General features: G+C 50.2%; 2 protein-coding genes across 4 annotated transcripts in view; one reads left to right on the top strand and one right to left on the bottom strand.

Moving 5' to 3' along the window:
- LOC142567151 (uncharacterized) overlaps nucleotides 1-21142 on the top strand; it is a 399588-nt gene that overhangs the window by 17388 nt on the left and 361058 nt on the right. Inside the window, exon 2 of one of the 2 annotated variants that reach the window (XM_075677821.1) lies at nucleotides 14282-14407. The exons of the other annotated variant lie outside the window; for it this stretch is intronic. Coding sequence (XP_075533936.1) covers nucleotides 14282-14407 — 126 coding nt within the window. The remainder of the gene's footprint in view (nucleotides 1-14281; nucleotides 14408-21142) is intronic. 2 annotated transcript variants of the gene reach the window in all.
- The window catches only part of LOC142567125 (uncharacterized), a 125499-nt gene that overhangs the window by 38661 nt on the left and 65696 nt on the right, over nucleotides 1-21142 (bottom strand). Inside the window, exons 1-2 of one of the 2 annotated variants that reach the window (XM_075677819.1) lie at nucleotides 19482-19723; nucleotides 2276-2353 (exon numbers count right to left, since the gene is read on the bottom strand). In XM_075677819.1, the coding sequence (XP_075533934.1) occupies nucleotides 2276-2353; nucleotides 19482-19496 (93 nt within the window). In that variant the 5' untranslated portion in view covers nucleotides 19497-19723. Of the gene's footprint in view, nucleotides 1-2275; nucleotides 2354-19481; nucleotides 19724-21142 lie in introns of those variants that run through there. The other variant, XM_075677818.1, reaches the window with a different exon arrangement.

Below are 21142 nucleotides of genomic sequence, written 5' to 3'. Positions count from 1 at the left end.
AGCGGGCGCAGTCGGCGGAGAGTCTTCGTGCTCTTTGCACCGCGCTCGCTGGAGGGTGGCTCGCGAGGAACTTTGATGCGTGCAAATGTTGATGGCCGTCGAATGGCGGGGGTAGCCAGGGGGGGGGGGGGGCTCACGGCGGTCGCAGCGAGCGGAGACGCTCGCTTCGGCGCATAAGCACGCACCGATGTTCTCACTTCGGCGCGACGGCGCTCACGCAGCGGCCGCAGACCACCGGCGGCGGGTTCCGCCGTCGTACGCATGCAAGTCGGGCCGCGTGAGCGTATACGTAATTCGTATCGCGGGTCGGCATAGCACCGCAAATTATCGCCGTTCGTGAGCATTGCCTAACACGCGTCGGCCCAGCCGAGCGGTCACTTGCTGCCGGCGCGCCGATGCAACCGGCCACCCGCCTATCGCGAACGTGGCGGCAAAGAACAAATTACAAGGCGAACGGTTTCGGCCTCCTATCGCGGGCAGCCAAGCTTATTCAGTGAGCGCTAACTGCTGTGTGAGAAATGCCACGCGGTCACCCCTTCGGTAAGGTTCCCCCCATTCACGTTCCCAATCGGAGTGGTTTTGCTTATACAAAGAGTAATGCAAATTTTGGCCCGAGAGGGCATGCAGAGCGTGCACCGCAAATAAATTACGTGTTGCCTATCCTCACGGCACAGTGAAAAAGTTACGACACTTTTGATAACATTTCAGAACTGCGAATAATGAGCCTGTTTCCCCCTTCAAGGATGCGGCAGTGGCCACATGCAAATGTCTGACTGTAGCTGTAGGCGTCGCTGGCGGCGTCCGCAACGAGTGAAGATTCGAAGGTGGTGCCAGAGGTATCCTCCATGCATAGCAGTTATAAAGTGGGCACAGTTTACACATGACCGGAGGTGAGATGGCAAGGAAAGGGCCTCACAAGCGCTAAAGTGACTAACACACCACGAAAACGTTATCATCCTTGTAAATAAGTATACAAGGACCTTTCAAACAATCCGTAATGCAATTTTACCAGTTTACTTACCCGGACAAAGGCGTGTGACGATAGAAATACGTGTGGTAATAGAAGCGGCCAATCGTACTACAGGTACGCAAAGGAAACCGCCCACCCACCCACCCACATACTCCCGACACACACACACGCACGAAACGCTGCGCCAAGCGCTCTAAATCTTGAGCGAGCGCAACTATCGAACTGAAGAAATAATAAAGTTACGGTAAACTTATTCATAAGATGTTCGAGAATTTGAGGACGCGGTATTATACTGCCACAAAACAAATATTTATTTTAGGCGACTTTCATTAGGCACCCCCTTCCCCACTTAGGCTAAGGAGCCATCCTCTCAGGAAATACTCTATTCACCCATTCAATAAGAAGTTTTCATGGCACACTTCGTGCATAATGAATATGTAATTACGCTCACCCTGAATGTCAGACGTAAGCTGAGTTATTATGGAGTACGAATTCCAGAAAAGGTTAAAAGAAACGACAGTAATTGACATTGTCCCCATGCGCAAACCTACCGAAATCTAAAAACCCATCTTGAATCTCAAGTTCACGCAATAGAAGAATTGTGGAAGAGTGTTCTCGTGCGCAGCCTGGAATTGTGATCGTATGCGCAGGACGCTTCTGCGCGAGGCTTACCGCAAGGCCTGTTCACCGTGGCGAAGCGCTGCTTAGTAGCGAGAATCCCTACAGCGAAGCGATCGATTGCATGGTCACGTTACTATCGAACGAACCACGGACGCGCGCATTTAAACCACCACACACTACGCGTCCTCAATACCACGGCAGTAGAGCACGCTCGGGACCGATTTCAGGGGCAACGCAAACTCGCCTGCAGAGGTGCCGGAGACGAGGCAGAGCCCACGCACGACGCGTCTTCCCACGATCTGGACTAGCCCCCTGACGCACCCGAAACGCGGCGGCGCTCCGCGTGTGAGTGACAGGTCATCCGCCGCACCACAAACTGCTAACGGTGCCTATTGTTGGCGTCACCAGCAGGCGCCCCGCTTGGCGCAGCGGCATGCGATGATCGTGTCGCTGCGCGCGGACGATTGAGCATTGTTCGCCACCGCACGCCATGCAGCCTTCCGCGCTTCGTGGCTGCGGTAGCTCACAACATCGCTCCGCGCGCAGGACAGAAACAGTCGGCCGCGGGACGGCTCGCACGTAAGCCAGCGGGTGAGGTCCAAAACCCGCCAACTTTCGCAGAGCCGGACAGCCAGAGTGTCGCTTTCTTTTAATCGGGCCCGGAGAAGCACAAAGCGCGCTTACCTTGCACCCTTCACAGGTGAAGGCGCCGAAGTGGTATCCAGCGGCGGGCTCTCCGCACACCTTGCACAGCTGGTTCATCTACGAAAAAGAAGGAAGCATAGAAAAAAAGAATTACATTCCTTCTTCGCTCGAGTTAAGAGACATCTACACAATGATTTTCTGTTGGAAACTTGAAAGGCGCGTGTTGGTGTGCTGTTAATTGTAAAGAAAAGCGGATTCGATCCAACGCTGGTTCGCGAGGCCCCCGTCGGCGACAAAGGCCGGCGGCGGCACATGAAAGAGCGCGACGCAGCGGCCAGCGCGTGACTCCGCGGGTCATTGCTAGAAAACAACAGCAGCGACTCTGGATTTACGGCGCTAACGATACTGATTGATGGCCGCGAGCCGCGGTTCCCGGGCATCGTCTCATTAGCGAGCCGCACTGGGCCAGAGATGGACAGCCCCATATGAAATTAAGCGCTCCGCCTCTTCGCGGCCGGCACAAAAGGTCGCTTCGCGCGGCAAATTGATATCAATGCGCCGCCCCGAGGCTCAAAAGCGGCGCCAGCTGAGCGGCTGTCCCTCCGCAAAGGGGCCGCCGCACGCAAGTGGCCCTCTGTCGGCCCCTTTCTCCCGCGCAAATAGTGGCGCCCGCCGCACCGCAAAGAAGCAAAAAACGGCCGCGGATTGGGCACAACACGAGAGTTTTACCGTTGTCTTCTTCCGCTAATGGGTCGTTATACTCGATCGGCTCCCTCAGGAACCCGTGGCCCCAAGTTTTTCCTTTCACCCCGACTGTTAGGGTTTCGGGGTCACCGGTTCGCAAAAGAAGCACCCATTGTGGTTCGCCTAGAACGATGTGCGCCGATGATCGGGGAACGTGCCCTTCCTTGACATCGCCGGCAGGAGGCCCGCGATGCGGCGGCGGCGGCAACCAGCATCGTTACACGGTGCCCGCGGGCTGCTGTCCGGCAGACGCGCGGTTGCACGCCGTGCCATGTCTGTCGGTGCCGCTTTCACATAACCGGAGACTTTCGTGCGAGGCACTGCCGCTTGTAGACATAGGGACGACGGTGTTCCTGTTGCACCGGAAAGTGTTGCGCGGGGGGAGGGGGGGGGGAATAGTGATCGAATCACGCACCCTCGGCTTGCGGGCAGCGGCTGCCCGAGGCGAGGATAAACATATAGCGACATATGGCGATTTCGCCTGTCGCCGCAGTGTAGTGGAGCTCTGGCATCGGGTCTCGCGACCACCTACACATTTCGTACTAGAAGCTTTTCTATGCCTTAACGCCGAAACGCCCTCTGCAAAACAAACGGGCACACTACGAATAGGAAAGAAGCACGATTGCAAAATTATGACGTAGGACTTCCACTAGCTGTAACATAAGCATGCAAGCTTTATAATGCGCGGATAAATTTAACTTGTGTATTCGGTTACATCATTTCTGTACCCTAGCACCCATACACCATCTGTAGCACGCACAAAACGTTTCACTTACCCCACTACGGCTACGTCCCCGAACCAAAGACAGCGTGCACGAAAAAATACATATACACGAAGCTACATGACCGCAGGCGGACACGAGTCCTCTCGTATGCCTTGTCATTTCATGCGTGCCAATTTCTTTCGTTTCTAATTTTTACAGCTCAGTAAGCTGTAAGCGCAATACTTTCGTAATGGAAACCATCATAATGATGTATACAGCGCAGTAAACAGAACGATGTCATACAACTAGCCCCATTTGACTTATTGAATGAGGATCCTACAAACGAAATTTCTCCTAGTACAATGACAGTACGGGATGTGCAAACATTCCTTCGTTGTCACACGAACACTGGCTAACGAGTTTGCACTTGCTGACACGTCTTTCTGCAGGTCCAACCGAATGAAAAATGACTCAAACTGCGGCAACAACGGCAGTTGCGGTTGGATCGTGCGCAGACGTTCAGATGAACGGCGCTAACTGCTTAAGAAACTGCGTAAGAACTGCGTTAACTACGGTGACAGGTCATGCTTCTGGAACTGCGGTCAATACTACTACGGCTGGAGGCTGAAGTTTTGCTGGACTGGTATACAAAGGCTGTGCATACTGTGTATAACCAGGATACCTGGCGCAACCAGCTCCCCCGGTCGAGTGCGCGCTCCCTCAGAAAAAGGATTGCTGGTTACACCACCGACTCGTTCACAAAACTGACCACAGTAAATGCGATTGGAGCAGTGGTGGCGTGCTAGCTAACTGCAGGGCCAGCCGCACCCTGCGGGCAGTATACCTTGCCCTCTTTGATTATAGGACAATATTTACTTTTCAGATCGCCCTTTGCAAAGGGCAAGCCACCAATATAATAATAAATAGCTCAGTGTTACGGTGACCTCGGTTAGCCTTCAGAAAAGACTCGCCCCCCCCCTCCCTCCCTCTCTTCTTTACTTATCCTCAGGACTTGTACGTTTCTGCAATGCTTTTGCGGAGGGTAACGGATAATTTCAGCTGTCAAGAGGCCAATGTGAAGACGCCCAGGCAGCTCCAGAGGGAATTGTGCACATGCGTCGCCTTTACTCTCTGCCACGCTCCTTTATGTATACGCACGCTCTTAACCAGCCCACGATGCAGCGTACAAGACAGCAGCAGCAGCGGCAGTGTAGAGGGAGACGAGTTCTTGGTTGAGCAAGGCTTATACCCCTGTCAAGCGGGCAAGTGCACTTACGGGAAGTGCACTTCGGGAAGTGCACTTCGGGACCTTGAATGACACTTTAGGCTACGCGTGCTGAACGGGAAAACAGAGCGCACTCGCTCTAAAAACAAACAAACAAAAACTGAGAGCACGTTTTTTGAAAATGTAAATTCAAAAGATAAAAAAACTAAAAAGTGGTTGTTTTACATTGTGTTATAAATAAAAAGAAACAACCTATGCTTTCTCAACAAAAAAAACGAGAACATTATTTTTTATAAGAGTGTTGCAAGTCAACGCCGGCCAATAGGAATGCCTAGCCAATCCAGAACAACATGGCGACATTTGATCCTGCTAGAGCAGAACATGAGCGTGTTCTATTCTGATTATTTTGTTAAAAACTGTTCAACAACTAAAATGAACTTCCGCGTTCATTTAATACTTATTTTATGCATTACATTCTGCACCATTTAAACCGCTGGCGGCGAGGCTATACACTCGGCCAGCAAGTGCGTTCCGTGGAAGCACTCCGACCGGAGTGCACTCTTCTGCGAGTACCCTGTACTTGCGACGCTTAGACTTGGGAAGGTGCACTTAAACCGAGTGACACTCTGCTTAAGTGCACTTCACTTGCCCGCTCTACAGGGGTATTAGAGGGTGTGTTGACTGTTTGAAAAAAACGGCCTTGCAGGGTAGTAGACTCAGCCTTTTTTTGCAAATGCTCCATTGTTTTCACAACACAACAGACTGGCTTAGGCGAGGGCGATGCACGCTTCTGCCTTTTCCCGAATTAGTTCGCGTCGTTTCATACAGCACTTCATGCCTAATTATTGCGCAAGTGCTGAATGGCCATTATTGCAGTCTGTATTTTTTTTCCTGTTTTACTGCAGAAACAAGACCCGCACGAAAAAGCCTGCGCGCACTGGCTCTCGTCACGGCGCACATAACGCATGCAAAGATGCGGGTCGACTTTTGCCAGACTTATAGGCAGCACTCCGACTGCTGCCTGCGCATTTACCGCCCCCTGTGGGCGTATAACCAAAAAGAAGAAGAAAACAGCACTTCACGCTGAACGGTGCAAACGTGATGAGGACGCAAAGCAGCACAGTGCGCGCGAACACACGCTTACTGAAAAAGGATTAGCTTTATGCCGCTGTCTCACTGACGGCTGTCTCCCAATTTCCAATAGTGGACGATTCGAGATAAACTGATTACTGCTGACCATGATTCGTAGCAGTGGCTGACATGATAATTTAGCGATAATCTGCAGTATAGTTGAGACATTTCGCTCATTTAGTTTTAGCCCTAATGTATGTAGGGCGCAGTTCTAATAGCATCTTTGAAATCAGTCAGCACTGAAAGCATAACATATTCGTTGCTTAGATACCTTGTGCGTAGCACCAATGTCGAGGAATACGGCATAAAAAAGAAACCGTGAAATGCAACGTTATCCCAGTAAATAGATTTGTGTGCTACATTTAACTGCAACAAGAATTCATATCGATGCAAGGCGGAGAGTCTCTAGCAAGAGCTTACGCTATTCGCGCAGAGAACTCGGAAATCACCGACGGCAAAGGGCTTGACTTCCGCTCATATTTCCCACCGCTTTCGTTTGAACAACGCTTAACACTGCACGATGCGCTAATTTAGGAGTCCTGCGAAGACGCATGACTCACCCGTACCTCGCAGAATCATACTGGTCGCTCTGGTAAGTCGAGCAAGGCTAGATCTGCCTATACAACATCCTCCCCCTGGTCGAAACTGCAATGAGCTCATGAACACACTGTGTCGCTTCAACCATTCAGGAGCCAGGACAAGACGACCTCGTTCTTTATCGGCGGCTAATACTCTTCTGCGCGCGATGTCGGTCCACTGGAAGGATCAGCGAAGCACAATGGGCCAGTCCTTTCTCTTCAGCACATAGCTGGCTCCCATTCCGGATCCGTTGACGCAAGCCGTAGCTTCTACCGCAGTACGTGGAGTTGATGAGGTGGAGTGTACGTGCCGGCCTTACACTAAAACGATGCAGACGATATTGACGCTCATGCGCCATCTACTTCAGCGATCTTGCATAGACAGTTACGCGTTCCTCGAATAAGCGGGAGATTTTCCTCCCCGAGCTTGCTTATGATTAACTGGTAACCTGTCTGCCTACTCCCCAATGAACCTTAGCAAAACCGCTTTCAAACTATTGGGGCACTTTCTGGCATGTTCGCGTGTTTCTTTATACAAACAAACAAACACACACACACACACACACACACACAAACATTATATATATATATATATATATATATATATATATATATATATATATATATATATATATATATATATATATATATATAGCCCATTTTTATACAAAAGAGCGCGAAAGTACGAAAGAGCGCAAGCAGGACGTGGGGACGTATACGCAATGACGCTTGAATGGGCAGTTTCTGTGAATCCCTATTATATCTTGTGTGAAAGCGGCAACACTTTCACTCATAGTTCAACACTAACTAACCCAATCAATTGCACCGCTACTATATTTTTGGGCCTTCTGAGAAGATATATTCATACTGCTATAGGTTGGCATCTTTTGTTCCTTTAGAATGCACTGTAATCCTTGTTGAAATCAGCGACAGGTGAAGAACGGAGCAGGTTCATAAGAAGAGAAAGTACTACATGCACCAGCGATGACCTCATCTGATACTCACAGCTCCGCTTTGCTTAGGCGTCGACGTGTCGCGAAACCTGGGCCGGTGTTGGCCAAGTAGAAACCACACGTCCGTAAAATGATTCACTGACCTGTCACTGACTTATGAACGTGCCGCCAAATTCCATCGATACGTAGGTTGCTCGAACAATTGTTTATCATCATCATCATCATCCTGGTTACGCCCACTGCAGGGCAAAGGCCTCTCCCATACTTCTCCAACAACCCCGGTCATGTTCTAATTGTGGCCATGCCGTCCCTGCAAACTTCTTAATCTCATCCGCCCACCTAACTTTCTGCCGCCCCCTGCTACGCTTCCCTTCCCTTGGAATCCAGTCCGTAACCCTTAATGACCATCGGTTATCTTCCCTCCTCATTACATGTCCTGCCCATGCCCATTTCTTTTTCTGTAACAATCGTTACATATGCGCGAACCCGATGAAGTTTGGTCGAGTCGGCTTGTCAGAACGAATTGCAGTCGCCGGATTCGCGTAAACGCCAGCGGGCCGAGCCGAGCAAGCGTCAAGCTTCAGTTCAGTCGATTCGCCTGGAATGGAAGGGTTGACTCGGCCACCCACTCGGCAAGATGCACTCTAATGATGACCATGAAATCCTAAATAATGCTCTGGATTTTTGTTTTTTATTTGGCGTGAGGAGTTGCAGACGACTATAAATGCAAGGAAATCGGCAACAGTAACTAGAAAGAAACAAATATCTGGCTTCACCTACACTATTAATGACACGGCTCCAGCTAGGGTTTTAGAGCATAATACACTTCCCATGATCTCCGACGGAATGCGCAAGTTTGAAACATTCCATCGACTGCACCAAAGCGACTTTTTGTTCCTGAGAAGACGCGTTCGCCAGGCACCACCTGCCACAATACTGTTGGCTTATCACATGATTGTTCAACCAAACCTTGAGTACGCTAGCATCGGTTCGTTTCATTTCACTAACGCACTTATTGACAAACTGGAGGGGGGGTGCAGAGAAAGGCATCAAGGTTTATCTTTAATAAATACAAGCTAAGTGACTCACCAACTAGTCTACTAAAGCAAGCTGTATGCTAACCTTACAAAATCGAGCTAAGCCAGCCCGACTGAAGTTTCTCTATCAACTATTCCATGGCGTTTTAAACATGGACACATCTAAAGTTATCTCTTTATCATGTACAAGACGTACACGTCATAAACACCCTCATACACTTGCTGAACACAGGCACAACTCAAACTGTTTGAAATAATCCTATTTTAATCGTGCAAACAGAGAGTGGAACCAACAGGACCATCCAGTCACGAGCACTCCAACTTTAGAAAATTTTCAAATGTTGGTCGAGGAAGTAATACGTGCATAACTAATTTTACATCTTCTACATTTTTTTAACTATATCATGTTCTCTGTATTCTGATATCGCGCTTGCGTCTCAAAAATTGTGCTACCTTTCTGTATGTTGACTTAGTTTTGTTTTGCTTATTTTTTGATACTGTGTTCGATATACTTACGTTCTTTATATTTGTCACCGTTGACTTGAGGCATAACTATTGTATTACTGTATTGCATTGTGTTTCACATACCTGTCTTTTTGTCTCTTTTACGCTGTGCTCATGTATGTGTCCTCCCTGCTATAATCACGTGTGAGATTGTGAACTTTTGTGTGAACTTTTGGTTTATGGATGGTTCCTGGCTTTCCAAGCCGCTGCTCATGCTTTGACCTATTTAACTAAAATGTCTGACGTGCCAATTAAGAGCTGGTATAATGTAAGGATTCCTCTCGCTCCATCCTGTGTGTCTTTTTATCATCCGCAGTTCACGACCGGCCGCTCATGGTGAAAACGTAGGCGTTGCGCTGCTCTGTCTAGTCAGACGTATGTGCGAGAAGAAAAAGGGGGACAGAATCGTTAAACGATTCCAGCTTAGTTTTACCGAAACATTTCTCTTCGCCGTCTTTGAAAGATGTACATCATCTGCAAGTGCGCCGTTCTCAGTTATATAAATTATTCGCCTGCATTGCCACGTATCAAAAAAAAAAAAAAAAAAAAGAAGAAGAAAGAAGCAAAAGAGAGACTGTTATGCAGAACGCCCATCGTGTGGCGACTGGTTTAGGACTAGCGCGGTTACGTCACAGTCAAGCGTGCATTTCTTCTGCCTCGGTAGCTTCGACGCTCCTGAAGGGGGCTCTTCCTGGCACCGGCGCGTACCAACGCAACAGGCAGGACGTCTTTTCGAAATGGCTGTGCGCAATCGTGGTGGCCTCGTAAGTCTCCGACGGCGTCCCACCCTACGTCATTACCGCTTCTGCGGTGAAATGTTTCGTTTCTAGAAACACCGGCTGGCTGAAGAGAGGCGAGCTCTGGCAGACGTAATCGGTCGTCTGAGGAAAGGGCGAGGTTCGGTGCTTGCCAAAGCTTCCGGACATGGTGGCAACGCGCATGAGGCAACAGCGAGCACACGATTGTGAGCAGGCCACGCGTCAGCCCAGAGGGCCACCAAGCTATAACTGTCCGCCTCGCTGACTGCCACTATGTTACAGCCGACTGAATCTCCCGAAGCCTGACCCATATGCCGCGTTATTGCGCGCGCTGATCTCCCACGTCAGTCGAGCGTTTGAGATGCATGCTTAAGCGTTGGCTTGCAGCCGAACCAGCCCCCCCCCCCCCCAACCTGTTTTTTTTTTTTTTTTTTTTTTTGCAGCAAGCCGTTTGATTTTCCATTAGTTTCTTCATTCACTCGCACGACGTGGTCATCGCAGGGATTGTCCACGCGGCGCAACAGGAGATACAGAGCAATAATGGAAAATAACATATTCTTACAGAACACGAATTAAAGACAAAAATAAAATGCGCGCGTGTAGGCACGCGCTTGGTAACTATCGTTCCTACTCGACATGTAGTCTAACCTACCAGTCGTAGGCACTGCTACCACGCAAACAACTTTTCCTAGTCCTTCAGTCTTGTTTTCTTTCCAGAAATGGCGGCATGGATTTGCCCCAGAAGGTTCCACGCATTGCCAGTTTAAAGAGATCTTGGACATCAGTGCTTAGCAAACAACTGTGACAGACTTGTTTCCGGGGCTCGAACCTGCAAAGTGCACCGTAACGGTGTATATCGATATTTGAGTCATCTGCCGCGCGTTGGCCTCTCCAGTAGCCAAGCGCGCTGAAGGATGCGGGAACGATAAAAGGACCATTCAGAGTGGGGAATTTGCCGCATACCAGCCTTTCGCCCGTATTTGCGTGGCCTTTATGAATCGAGCTATAGGATACCGGCAGGGATACGCGCGCCATCTGTGACAAAATGCACTGTCGTCACTGTCCCAGCCAACCGTCCTGCATTGAAAGCGCTAGCTTATTCATGCCAGGTGCGTGCACAGCAAGCGTTAAGCCATAGTGCGCGCGTAAGCCGCCGGTGTACGCAGTACGCAGGGGAATTTAGGTAAGCGTTAGCGTCAAGCTAAAAACGCTCGTTCCTATTACTGCTGGCAAGCTCGGCCACCGTTCCGCCGGGGTGACAAGTGTCCCGAAGAAACTCCCGAGCGGAAAGTTAGCGACTACTGATGTCGGCGCAGCTATGGTAAATGCAGTTTAGCCTACTCGTGTCAAGACCTCGCACGGTCTTAGAAGTACACACACGTTCCAACTGCTTGAGGCTGCGCGAATGTACTTGCGACGAGGCCGCACGCGCTCTCAACCCGCGCGCGACCAGAAAGAAGTGTCGACGCGGCACCCGACGGCGGCCTTCCAAGGGGCACCTCTTCTTCCTGCGCGCCACGGATGGCGTGCGTCCTTGGGAGCCGCGCCCTGGTCTCGAAGCGGCGGCCGTCGTGCTCGGACAATCTGGCGCGCCGCTCCTCAGAGATGCACTTTCGCCGCCGCCGCCGTCTCCGCATAATGGCGTCCCGAGGAGAGGGGGGCGCGCACCGCTGGACAGCGCGCTGGAGCGTTGATGATCACGCAACCGTTAGGCTGCCGCCGGGGGCTGCCCCCCCTCCTTTCCCCGGACAGCCCAGATCTGCCCCTCACCCCAGCCGCCAGTCCGCGGAACCGAGGCGCAGGTGCGCGCTCTGTCCTCGCACGGGCGCCGTTATATACGCGCGCATCCAGAGCGAACCTTGCCACGGCGTGCATGACACAGCATTCTTTAGGGGCGCGAGCGTCGAGTGACGCTCTTGTTTGTTGCGCGGCGCTTCCGCCTCACCTGCCGAGACGACCGGGAAAGGAATTAAAAATAAATAAGAAAAAATAAGTAAGAAAATAGTACAGTACAGAATTCACGAGTTTCATTATAGATATTATATTAGAACATAAATTTAGTTACAAGTTGAGTTACTGAAGTGTCTAGAATAATTAGAATTAGAAGTCACTGATTACCACACACCCAAGCACAGAATCGTAGACATTAGAGACCCGCCACGTGGAGCACGACTTTGGCGAATTTCCTGGAAACCCGAAAGTAGAAAGCGGAGGTAATGACGTCACAGATAAGGTGGCACGATATTTAACCGGCTAATTAATGGAAAACAGTTGCCTCCGAGTTCGGTTCGTGCGTTGCGTTCGCCTAAAGTTAACCTAAACAACACCAACGCCGAGTGCCACAAGAGAGAAGTCGAAAATTAGGATTGCCTACCATTTTTTTTTCTACTCTATTTTCTTCTACACCGAACGTCTAACAAAGGCTTTTATCGACGGGGTTTTCCGGTGGGACTACCACTGGCGCCATATGTCAGGGGTTTGTCACCATGGGGTCCTTTAAAGACCTGCACAACCGAGCTGCGCGGCCATGCAATCTCACTTTGGGGTTGATGATGATTTATTGGCATACTCTTTGAAACGGGGCGTTGACAAGTAGTCACCTAGCCTGCTTATTTAATCAGGTATGCTAAACATGTTTTTCATCCTAGCAGTTTTGTACACGTCTCCGCAGTCTTTTTTTTCTCTTCTTCCTCTAAACTTCTCTACCTACATTGTACCTCTACCCATGCTGTAACAGGTTAGGTCGTATCAATCTCTTCCCCGTTTTTTTTTTTTAACAGTACCCTAAACGTCTTTTGCTTATCTCGACTGCTGACCGGCTGACGCTTCCATCCACTTTAGAACTAAGCGCTTCTGGAATCCCTTCGCTTTCCATTGGGATGTGCTGAGTGGTCTCCTGATGTTTATTGCAGCATACACATGCCTCAACTTGTTGCGAAGATTTGCTTCAGTATGTTTTTTTTTTTTTTTTTGTCCTTAGGCAACCAGAGCTCGAGCCTCAAATTGCAAGGCACTGCCCTTTGTGCTACCGCACAGACTTTCCCTTCTACTTCCTTCCCAATCTTGTAATCTCTGTGGTCTTTTTAGTTTCCATTCTTTGCATCCGATTCGCTGTCTCTGTTTCTCTCACTTTCTTTCTGGTGGCTCCCGGTTGTCTATATCTATTTACACTTTACTCTGTATCTGGTTGCCAACCTTCTTTACTTCTTCCTCCATTCTGTGTCGACGCTTTTCAGGTACAGATCGCTCGGAAATCGCAACGCCCACTGTCCCCCGCCTGCAAGCGCCCCCACTGCATTCAGCAGTGTCGCTATCGTTCACGCGCTCTGCACAAGTGTGATGGGAGCTGAACAATGAGCAAACGTAACACACATCCTTTTGAAGTTCCAGATGCATACAGGAGATGGCAGATACGAAAACGGCACACAGAACTGCGAATGTCGCGAGATCAAATGACACTTGTGCAGTAAGTTAAATCGAAAGTTTTGCTGCGCACTGTGAGAGAGGTGGGGCGGTGGGATTACAGAAAGACAGAAAGTAAAACGAGGCGTTCAAGAACGATTGCGTCGCGTGCAAGCGCGCACATGCCTGTGCTGCTTTAGTTTCTGCTGATAACCGCCACTTTTTGTACCTTTGTCAAGGCCATTTCGCGAAACGGGCTTTTTAACTACCGACTGTCAAGCAGCCACCAAAGGAAAGAAGTTGGAGTCTTTCACCTAGTCTACAACTAGCAGCAATGGTACAGTTATTTTCATTTTTGCCACAGATGCGATTAGTAGCCAAATATTCAATTCGATTCCTGTGCGGCATCTTTGCAAACAAAAGTGACATCAAGAACCCGGGCAGCGCCTGGCGTAACGCGTGCGCTACATGAATAGAATAATGGTGTGTGAAACTAAACACACACACACGCAGTAAGGGAAAAGACATACACGAAGTAAGGGAAGTAAGGGAAGGGAGGAGGTAAGGGAATTATATATGTTAATGATATCTGAAGACGGCAGATAGGCTTGGCAGGCGACTCGATGCGAGATGACGAGGAATGAACACATACTTGCGCATGAAATGCACTAGCACAAAAGTTGCTCTGCTCACTGAAGGCCTGTATACCGCAAGAATGCTATAAGCGCCTTTGTGGAACGCAGTTCAGAGCCAGGACACTGCCACGGTACAACAACGTCCCGCAGCTCACGTCGGAAGGTTGTGAGGAACAGCTAACGACGTTGCAAATCGTTGTGTTCCATCTGGTTTGGAGACGCGAGCAAAGCATTCTAACGAAGAGTGTGCGTATGTGGCACAAACGTAGTAGAGTAGGTAGTGGAAAATATTTAAGATACGCGAAGGTCAAGAAAATTCGCTTTTTTGTGTGTGTGTCTGACAGGTTTTCAGAGCGTCTCATTATCGTTTCTAGAGCTCCCTTCCTGAAGGTGCGTCGGGTCGTTTTCGTTGCCTGCTGCGAGGACTAAATGTCGCAGTTAAGAACCGCGACAGCAACGGGTCCGCGTACCATCCTTGCGACAAGAAGAAAGTCATCAGGGTGAGTAACCTGGCGCCATTGTGCGGTGCTTTTCACACTGCCTACGCGCGAATGGAAAGTTTTCGTATATTATGATATTTTTATTTTTGCATACACTGGGCAAAATGTGTCGAGCATTATTGAACGTATTTTAAAAAATCGTAATAAAATCGCATTCAATCCGATTACACATGTGCCGTCGTGATAATCGTGGCCGAACACTCAAGTCACGTGTAGAAGCAAAATGCTGCCCATTGTTTGCTATTTTCTACAGTAAACTCGAGGTACACCAAGTGAAAAGCAAAAAAATACTGAAGGCTACCAGAACGAAATATTTAAGTGAAAGCATGACCTGGGAACGAATAAATCAATAAAACGGATCCTCTTGCACCTAATTTGAGTAGTTTCGTTGTGTTTGATAGTTACAATTAATATAATACAATTAATATAAAAAAAGAAAAAAAAGGAAAGAAGAAGCAAGAGGGCAACACAAAGGCGACTATCAACTGAAGCCTTTTAAATCGTGAATCATTGCAAATACACTAAGCTTTCTGTCGTGCTCTACACTGATATTTCACAAATCCGCTTCCGCAAAGTCCCCTCAACAAGGCAACAACTTCATGCAAGCTCCGATGATGTGCAAGGTTGAATGGCGCAAGGGCCCTGCTAGCTCTGAATAAAAACTCAGTTTCACCCGAAAGGCGGAGCATCGATTGCGATAGCAAATTAGTAGACAGCTATACGAAGTAAGAGAGTAGTTTTAGTGGCCGTATAAACTTGGAAACATTCGCTAACTGAATCAACAAGCATAGTGTCAACGCGCGCAAGCAAACATGAACTCACGATGAGCGCGGACGCGCTGTCAAAACGCTGGTGTGAGCAAGCGCGGCAGCAGCAGCGAGCGAAGTGACCTTTGCGCGGTCTATCGCTTCAACGCAAGTGCTGCGAGAACACAGCGCGCAGAGAGGTTTGAACCATCTGCAGATCCCTTTCAAGATACGGCGCGCGCTGCCGTGCAAAACACGCACTTGTTGGCGGAGTCGAATCCGCCCCACTCCCTCCCTTCCGCGCTGCCTCCCCTCTTTCCTCCACATGTGGCGCGCGAGATTGAACCGCGATAGTCAGTTCCCCCTGTGCCAGCTTGCGAAATGCGTAGTTCCTTCGCGCGACCGAAGACGGCTCGTTTGCTCTCAGCTTTCTTCGCGCGCGCCAGATTGAGCCGCGATCGCCGGCTCGCCCTCGCAAGCTTCCACTCGCACATACAGCATACGGCGCGCGGCGACGATCTTATCGCGCTTGGCCTTTATACAAAACCTCACGGCGACGGTAGAAATGCGCCTGGAGTGTCCATATAATTGCTATCGCAATAAAATATCTGTCCACTTTACACGCTTTAACAGATGCGGTTGACAGATTTGTTATGAGTTTTTGCTGCACGGTGACAGCGGTAAACTCTGGGATTTAGCCTTCCCATTAATATATGTGAGAATTACGTATTCCTGCAATAGCGGCAGAAGTTTATTGCTTTCAACTTTAAAGGCAGAATATTTCATTCGGATCACTTCTGCATTTCATATTGAACTTATTAGGAAAACGGGGGTGGCCGCGAGGGCAAGCTTACACCCAAATGAGCAGTAGCTAAAAAAATAAAGGCTGGGCGAGTTGGCACCGATTTATACTGTGGGTTGCGCCAAAACGCACAGAGGAATGGGAAACTGAGCGACGACGTGTAGTCCGTTCCTTCCTCGCTTATTCGTGTTCTTTGTGCGCGACCCATAGTGTGAGCCTGGCCTAACAAGTAGGGCACGATGACGAGCACAAAGAGGATGACGTAAAGACAAAGGATCACATTTCGCGTAGTGGGGACAAAGAACCTTTTTTTGGGGGGAACTTCTAATAAAGAAACATGATGATGATGATACCTGCGGCAGACGCAACGCAAGCTGACTGCATTTCCCTCAACCACTGTCGGTGTAGAAAGGGTCATAGACGACCCGCAATGACGTCACCGCATACTGAGCAATGGGATTGTCCGCTGCCGCCGTCTGAAAAGAGTGCAGGTAACGGAGGTTTGTGCGTAACGCAGCAATGACGCTGATGACATCGCCTACAAGCTGTCAGTACGGCGTCCGTGGCTCAGAAGTGCCCCCTCCCGTCTAAATGTTAAAGAGCCATTGTTTCCCAGTCACGCCGAGACAGCGAAGGTCGACTCGCAAGTCCCACAGACGAAAATAATTTCCCACTATACGTTCCAGTAACCGATTAGCGCGTGTACGGCTGACCACTGAAAGCACGGCCCATGAATCAGGATTGCGACACTTGTAATGATAACAATCGCAGCTCTTGTATACTTCTCTCGCGAATAAACCCAAACGAGCCCTGACCCCTTGCTCGACCATCGTTCTGTAAACATGATATTGTACGTGACGAGAGAAAGAGCACTCGGGATTTATTCGCACAGCGATCGCTTCCCTGCGGTTCGAATATGCTCGAATTACGGGTCTCGCATGTCATCGAGAAATGCGTACACGATGCGCATTTTCTTCGCGCACCCGTAAACGTTTCGAACGCGCTCCATCATTGCAGTCCTTGGACCACGAGCCTCGCGAAGACCTCGGCGCTGACGCACACCAGTGTCCGTTGCCGCGACAGAGCGTTTTCTTTCGCGCATGCGTGCCGCGCTCAGCGACGCGAGATGCCTGCTGAGTGCCGGCAGTCTATTTTCGAATTTACGGGGCAAACAGGCCCCGTGTCACGTTCCCGCAAACTTTCATAACGCTGGAAATGCGACAAAACACGTTGCCCAATCGCCGAGAAGCATGGTCACAACGTAAATATTCCGCTCTTGGTGCCAAGAGCTATCTCCACCGAGCAGCTGCAGCAAGTGCCTCAGAGGCTCCGTCGATTGCGCAACCGCGGCCCAGTGCAACGCCTTTCCGCTGCGTGGACGGCGAGCTGGGCGAGCGACGCAGTTGGCTTCGCCGCTCACGGCGCAGCACTGCACGCACCACGGGGAAAGCGCTGCCAAGCCGAAGTGGCCCTGAATCGCTGCGTCCAGCGCAAAAAAAACTACGACGCGCATCACGAGCTGTTCTCGCAGCGACCGTCGCCTGCAATAGCAGGGAAACATTAGCAGCTCCTTTTCTGTTTACTTACGAAAGTTTTTTTTTTTTTTATGGGGCAGTGGCGTAATGAAACGGGATTGTCTGAAAGTAACTATACTTGAACCTTGAGAGAACGCAGACAAGTGTCATTGTCAATTTTTCAGTGACACTCGTTCGCATTTGCGCGTCCGCAACTACTTGCGTCGTTACGTTGGCGTGATTGTACAAGCCGGGATTTGTACTACAACGTATGTCACTACAAGCTATACAGCTACTAGTATTGCACTCCCTAAACATGCGTAGAATGCAGTCTTCTTTTTTTCCGCTGTTTTAAAATGGTGTGATGAGCTTAGTACCGAGTTCTCAAGGCAGGCGAACGCATATACCCGCACCAAATACATCACTTTTATACTTTTAGAGATGCACCCGAAGTCAACGTAAGGACTGAATAACGTGTGTTATGTATGAAACGGGCATCTGGGATATGAGAGACTCCGTAGCGCAGTGCTCCAGATTAACTTTGACTAGCAGGGGTGCTTGAACGATCACCGAAAACTCCCTACATACGTTGGCATTCTAGCAATCTGCGTCCATCGGAACGCAGCTACTGTCGGAGGTCGAACGTGCGACCAGCCTCAACGCCACATTCTGGCTAAACAGAATCGACCGACAATTCGATCCAGTCGCTATGGCGTTTTGATGTTGCTCAGAGCGTGGCCGCAGGTTCAATTCCCGACCAAGGCAGCTGCATTGCGATAGCGGAATGTAAAAAGCGCTCGTGCGCAGTGCCTTTTTGGGTGCACTTCAACGAGACTCAGTTGGTCGGAATCAATACAGAGCCCCGCAATACGGCGTTCGTTGCTTTGGTACTAAAATTTCAACTAGTTGCTTGATACTCAGTTATGACATTGCTGCGTAAATGAAACAGACAAAGAATACAAGACCGGACACCACGGGTGCTACATTAAACCCAATAATTAACGAAAAACAGCTAATAATTCCCTAGCGCCCCACATGTTCAAGTCACGGAGGAGCTAAGCCCACCACCAGAGATCCGTGCGAATTAGCTTAACTCTTTTCCTCTCAACCGAGCTACACACTTGATGGCGGTGCGGCAAGCGCTGGCGAAATATGAGAATGCGCAACCCTACAGCTAGCACAAGTAAACACCGAAGGAAAGTACCGACCAATGGGCTCATGAACTCGAGTGAAGGAAAAGCGTTGAATGAAGAGAAGAAAAAGAAAGAAAAAAGAATAGACCAGAAAAGAAACACGCCATGAGAATTAACACAAAGGAGACATGCCGCGCCTGCCCTCTACACGGGAACTTAATCATGCGGGGCAGGTTGCAGAAGCGCTCTCCGCATCTTGATGGCATCGTTAAGCGACGAACGGTCAAGTAAAAGCAAGTTGGAGGCGAGAATTGCATTCCGAGACGGACGTCGTCTTCACAGGTGAACGGACGTGCACACGCAACCCTATGGCGGAAGGTGAACCTTTGCCGGTAACGCTGCAGTAAAGTGCAGGCTTGCGATCAATGTTAAAACAGGACGACGCATAGATTTGTTTCACATGCCTTTGTGTTCGCATCTCTGTAAATGGCCGTACTTAACAATGAGACGCACTGAAATGCCGTTATCATAAGCTCGTGTGGACGACACAGAGGAGCCGAGAATGACACAAGCAACAGCACCTACGCTAAAACGAGCCGAGCACTTTCACTGAAGGAGCAGGGACCAGAGTATGCGAAGCAGCTTTCTGTGGAAATCGGAAGGAAATAAAACATGAACAGCGCATCAAGAGCCCGTGTGCAGAATTGGCGAAAAACAATGACGGAGAAAAAAAAAAACGTGCGAAAATAGAACAGCGGCGCGAAGCGTTCGGTACACAAAGCAAGGCTCGAAAGAGCGCGTGCTCCTGCGACGCTCAGGGCACGTGCTGAGCAGCAGCCCCTTGACGTCGCACGAGCATGCTTCCAATCCACCACTCACCATTCCCAGAGTCATCCGTACAGCAGCGGCGACCCGGTGCGAGCGACTACGGCGCACAGACTAATCCGGTCTAGCGCGCGGCCAGCGTCTTGGCTTGCAGGCGGCCCACAAGGCGCAGCACGCGAGTCCAACATGTGCGAGCAGTGTATCCAGCAGCAGCGCGAAGAGCGGCCAAGGTGTGCGCGCATCGGCCGGACGGCAACACTCGGAGCACGTCCGCACCGCAAGTTGCCCGCGACGCGTCTGTAGGTAAGCGTCTTCGCCCCTTCGCGCCGGCGGGAAACTGCATGTGCTTCCAAGGTCCCGTGACGTCAGTGATTACCTGACTTACGAGGCCCTCCCACTTTCTCCTTGCGTCTTAACCTCCTTGCGGCGGACGTCACCTCCTCTCCGCGCCTGAATGGAGGGGGCGAGGGGTGGCCATTGAGTGGACCACGCGTGGTCGGCTCCAGCTGTTTGGCACTCCAGGTGCCGCCAAAGGGCCGTTGCCCGAAGCACCTGCCGCCCGCGGTCCACGGACCAGCGGAGGAACGCAGTGGCTTCCGCATTGCCGGCGGGCCGAGCCAACACTGTCCTCGACTTAACTGGCAAGCTCACTGGCAGGCTTCTCGAAGCACTGAGATGCGAAACCGCGCCGCTAAGAAATGCTCCGCGCCTAAACGAAATGGTCGGCTAAACGAAAGCTGTCGCAGAAACGCTCGTTTTCGGCCTCGAGGGAAAAACTCGCCAGAACATATACGCACTTCCGACGATCGTCTTTCGCTATCACGCGTTTCTTTTCCTTTCTTTTTTATCCCCTATACGATTTCGAAAATGCGGATGGCGGTGCCAAATTGCAAGGGTTCTCAGAGGCGGACGGAGAGTGCATTCCGCGGCACCGTTTTAGCCGGCGGCCGCCTTCTCTGCGCGGACTGGCTCTACTACCTCGCGGGCTACCCGCCGTGGTTGCTCAGTGGCTATGGTGTTGGGCTGCTGAGCACGAGGTCGCGGGATCAAATCCCGGCCACGGCGGCCGCATTTCGATGGGGGCGAAATGCGAAAACACCCGTGTGCTTAGATTTAGGTGCACGTTAAAGAACCCCAGGTGGTCGAAAGTTCCGGAGTCCTCCACTACGGCGTGCCTCATAATCAGAAAGTGGTTTTGCCACGTAAAACCCCATAATTTAATTTTTACCTCGCGGGATCCAAAGTTGAGACGGACGGAATAGGCTTGGGATAACTAGGGAATGGGTGCGTAAGTTCAGAGATGCCTGCTTTTTCGCGTGAGCGTGTCGTTGCGCCGCATCACCACTGAAATTCGCGCGTCGAACTGAGTATCAGTAGTTGGGCGGGTGATCGACACGAAGGGTGAAGTTGCAGCATGGGAAAATGTTCCGGTAGGTGGTTGTGTAAGTGGTTTTCATGACTGAACAACGTGCTATCGCTTAAGCTGTTCAAGGGTGGAGTAACTACTTGGACGACGCTTCTTTTCTTACCTTTTGCTCCCCATCTACTTTTCAGTAGCACTTTTATCAACTGAGAAATGACGTGGGATTTTATTTAAGTTCATATCTATCGCCCAAGCCCCGAGCTATCATTCTATTGGCCTTTGCTAACCTTTAGACCTGGCGCAAAACACCATATTGTCAGTTAAAGGATACAAATATCCTGTTTATTTATTC

This window comes from Dermacentor variabilis, chromosome 1, assembly GCF_050947875.1.
Source record: "Dermacentor variabilis isolate Ectoservices chromosome 1, ASM5094787v1, whole genome shotgun sequence".
In the NCBI taxonomy this organism is placed as follows: domain Eukaryota; kingdom Metazoa; phylum Arthropoda; class Arachnida; order Ixodida; family Ixodidae; genus Dermacentor; species Dermacentor variabilis.
Note: the sequence above shows the minus strand (reverse complement) of the source record. Positions and strands in the feature narration are given on the sequence as shown.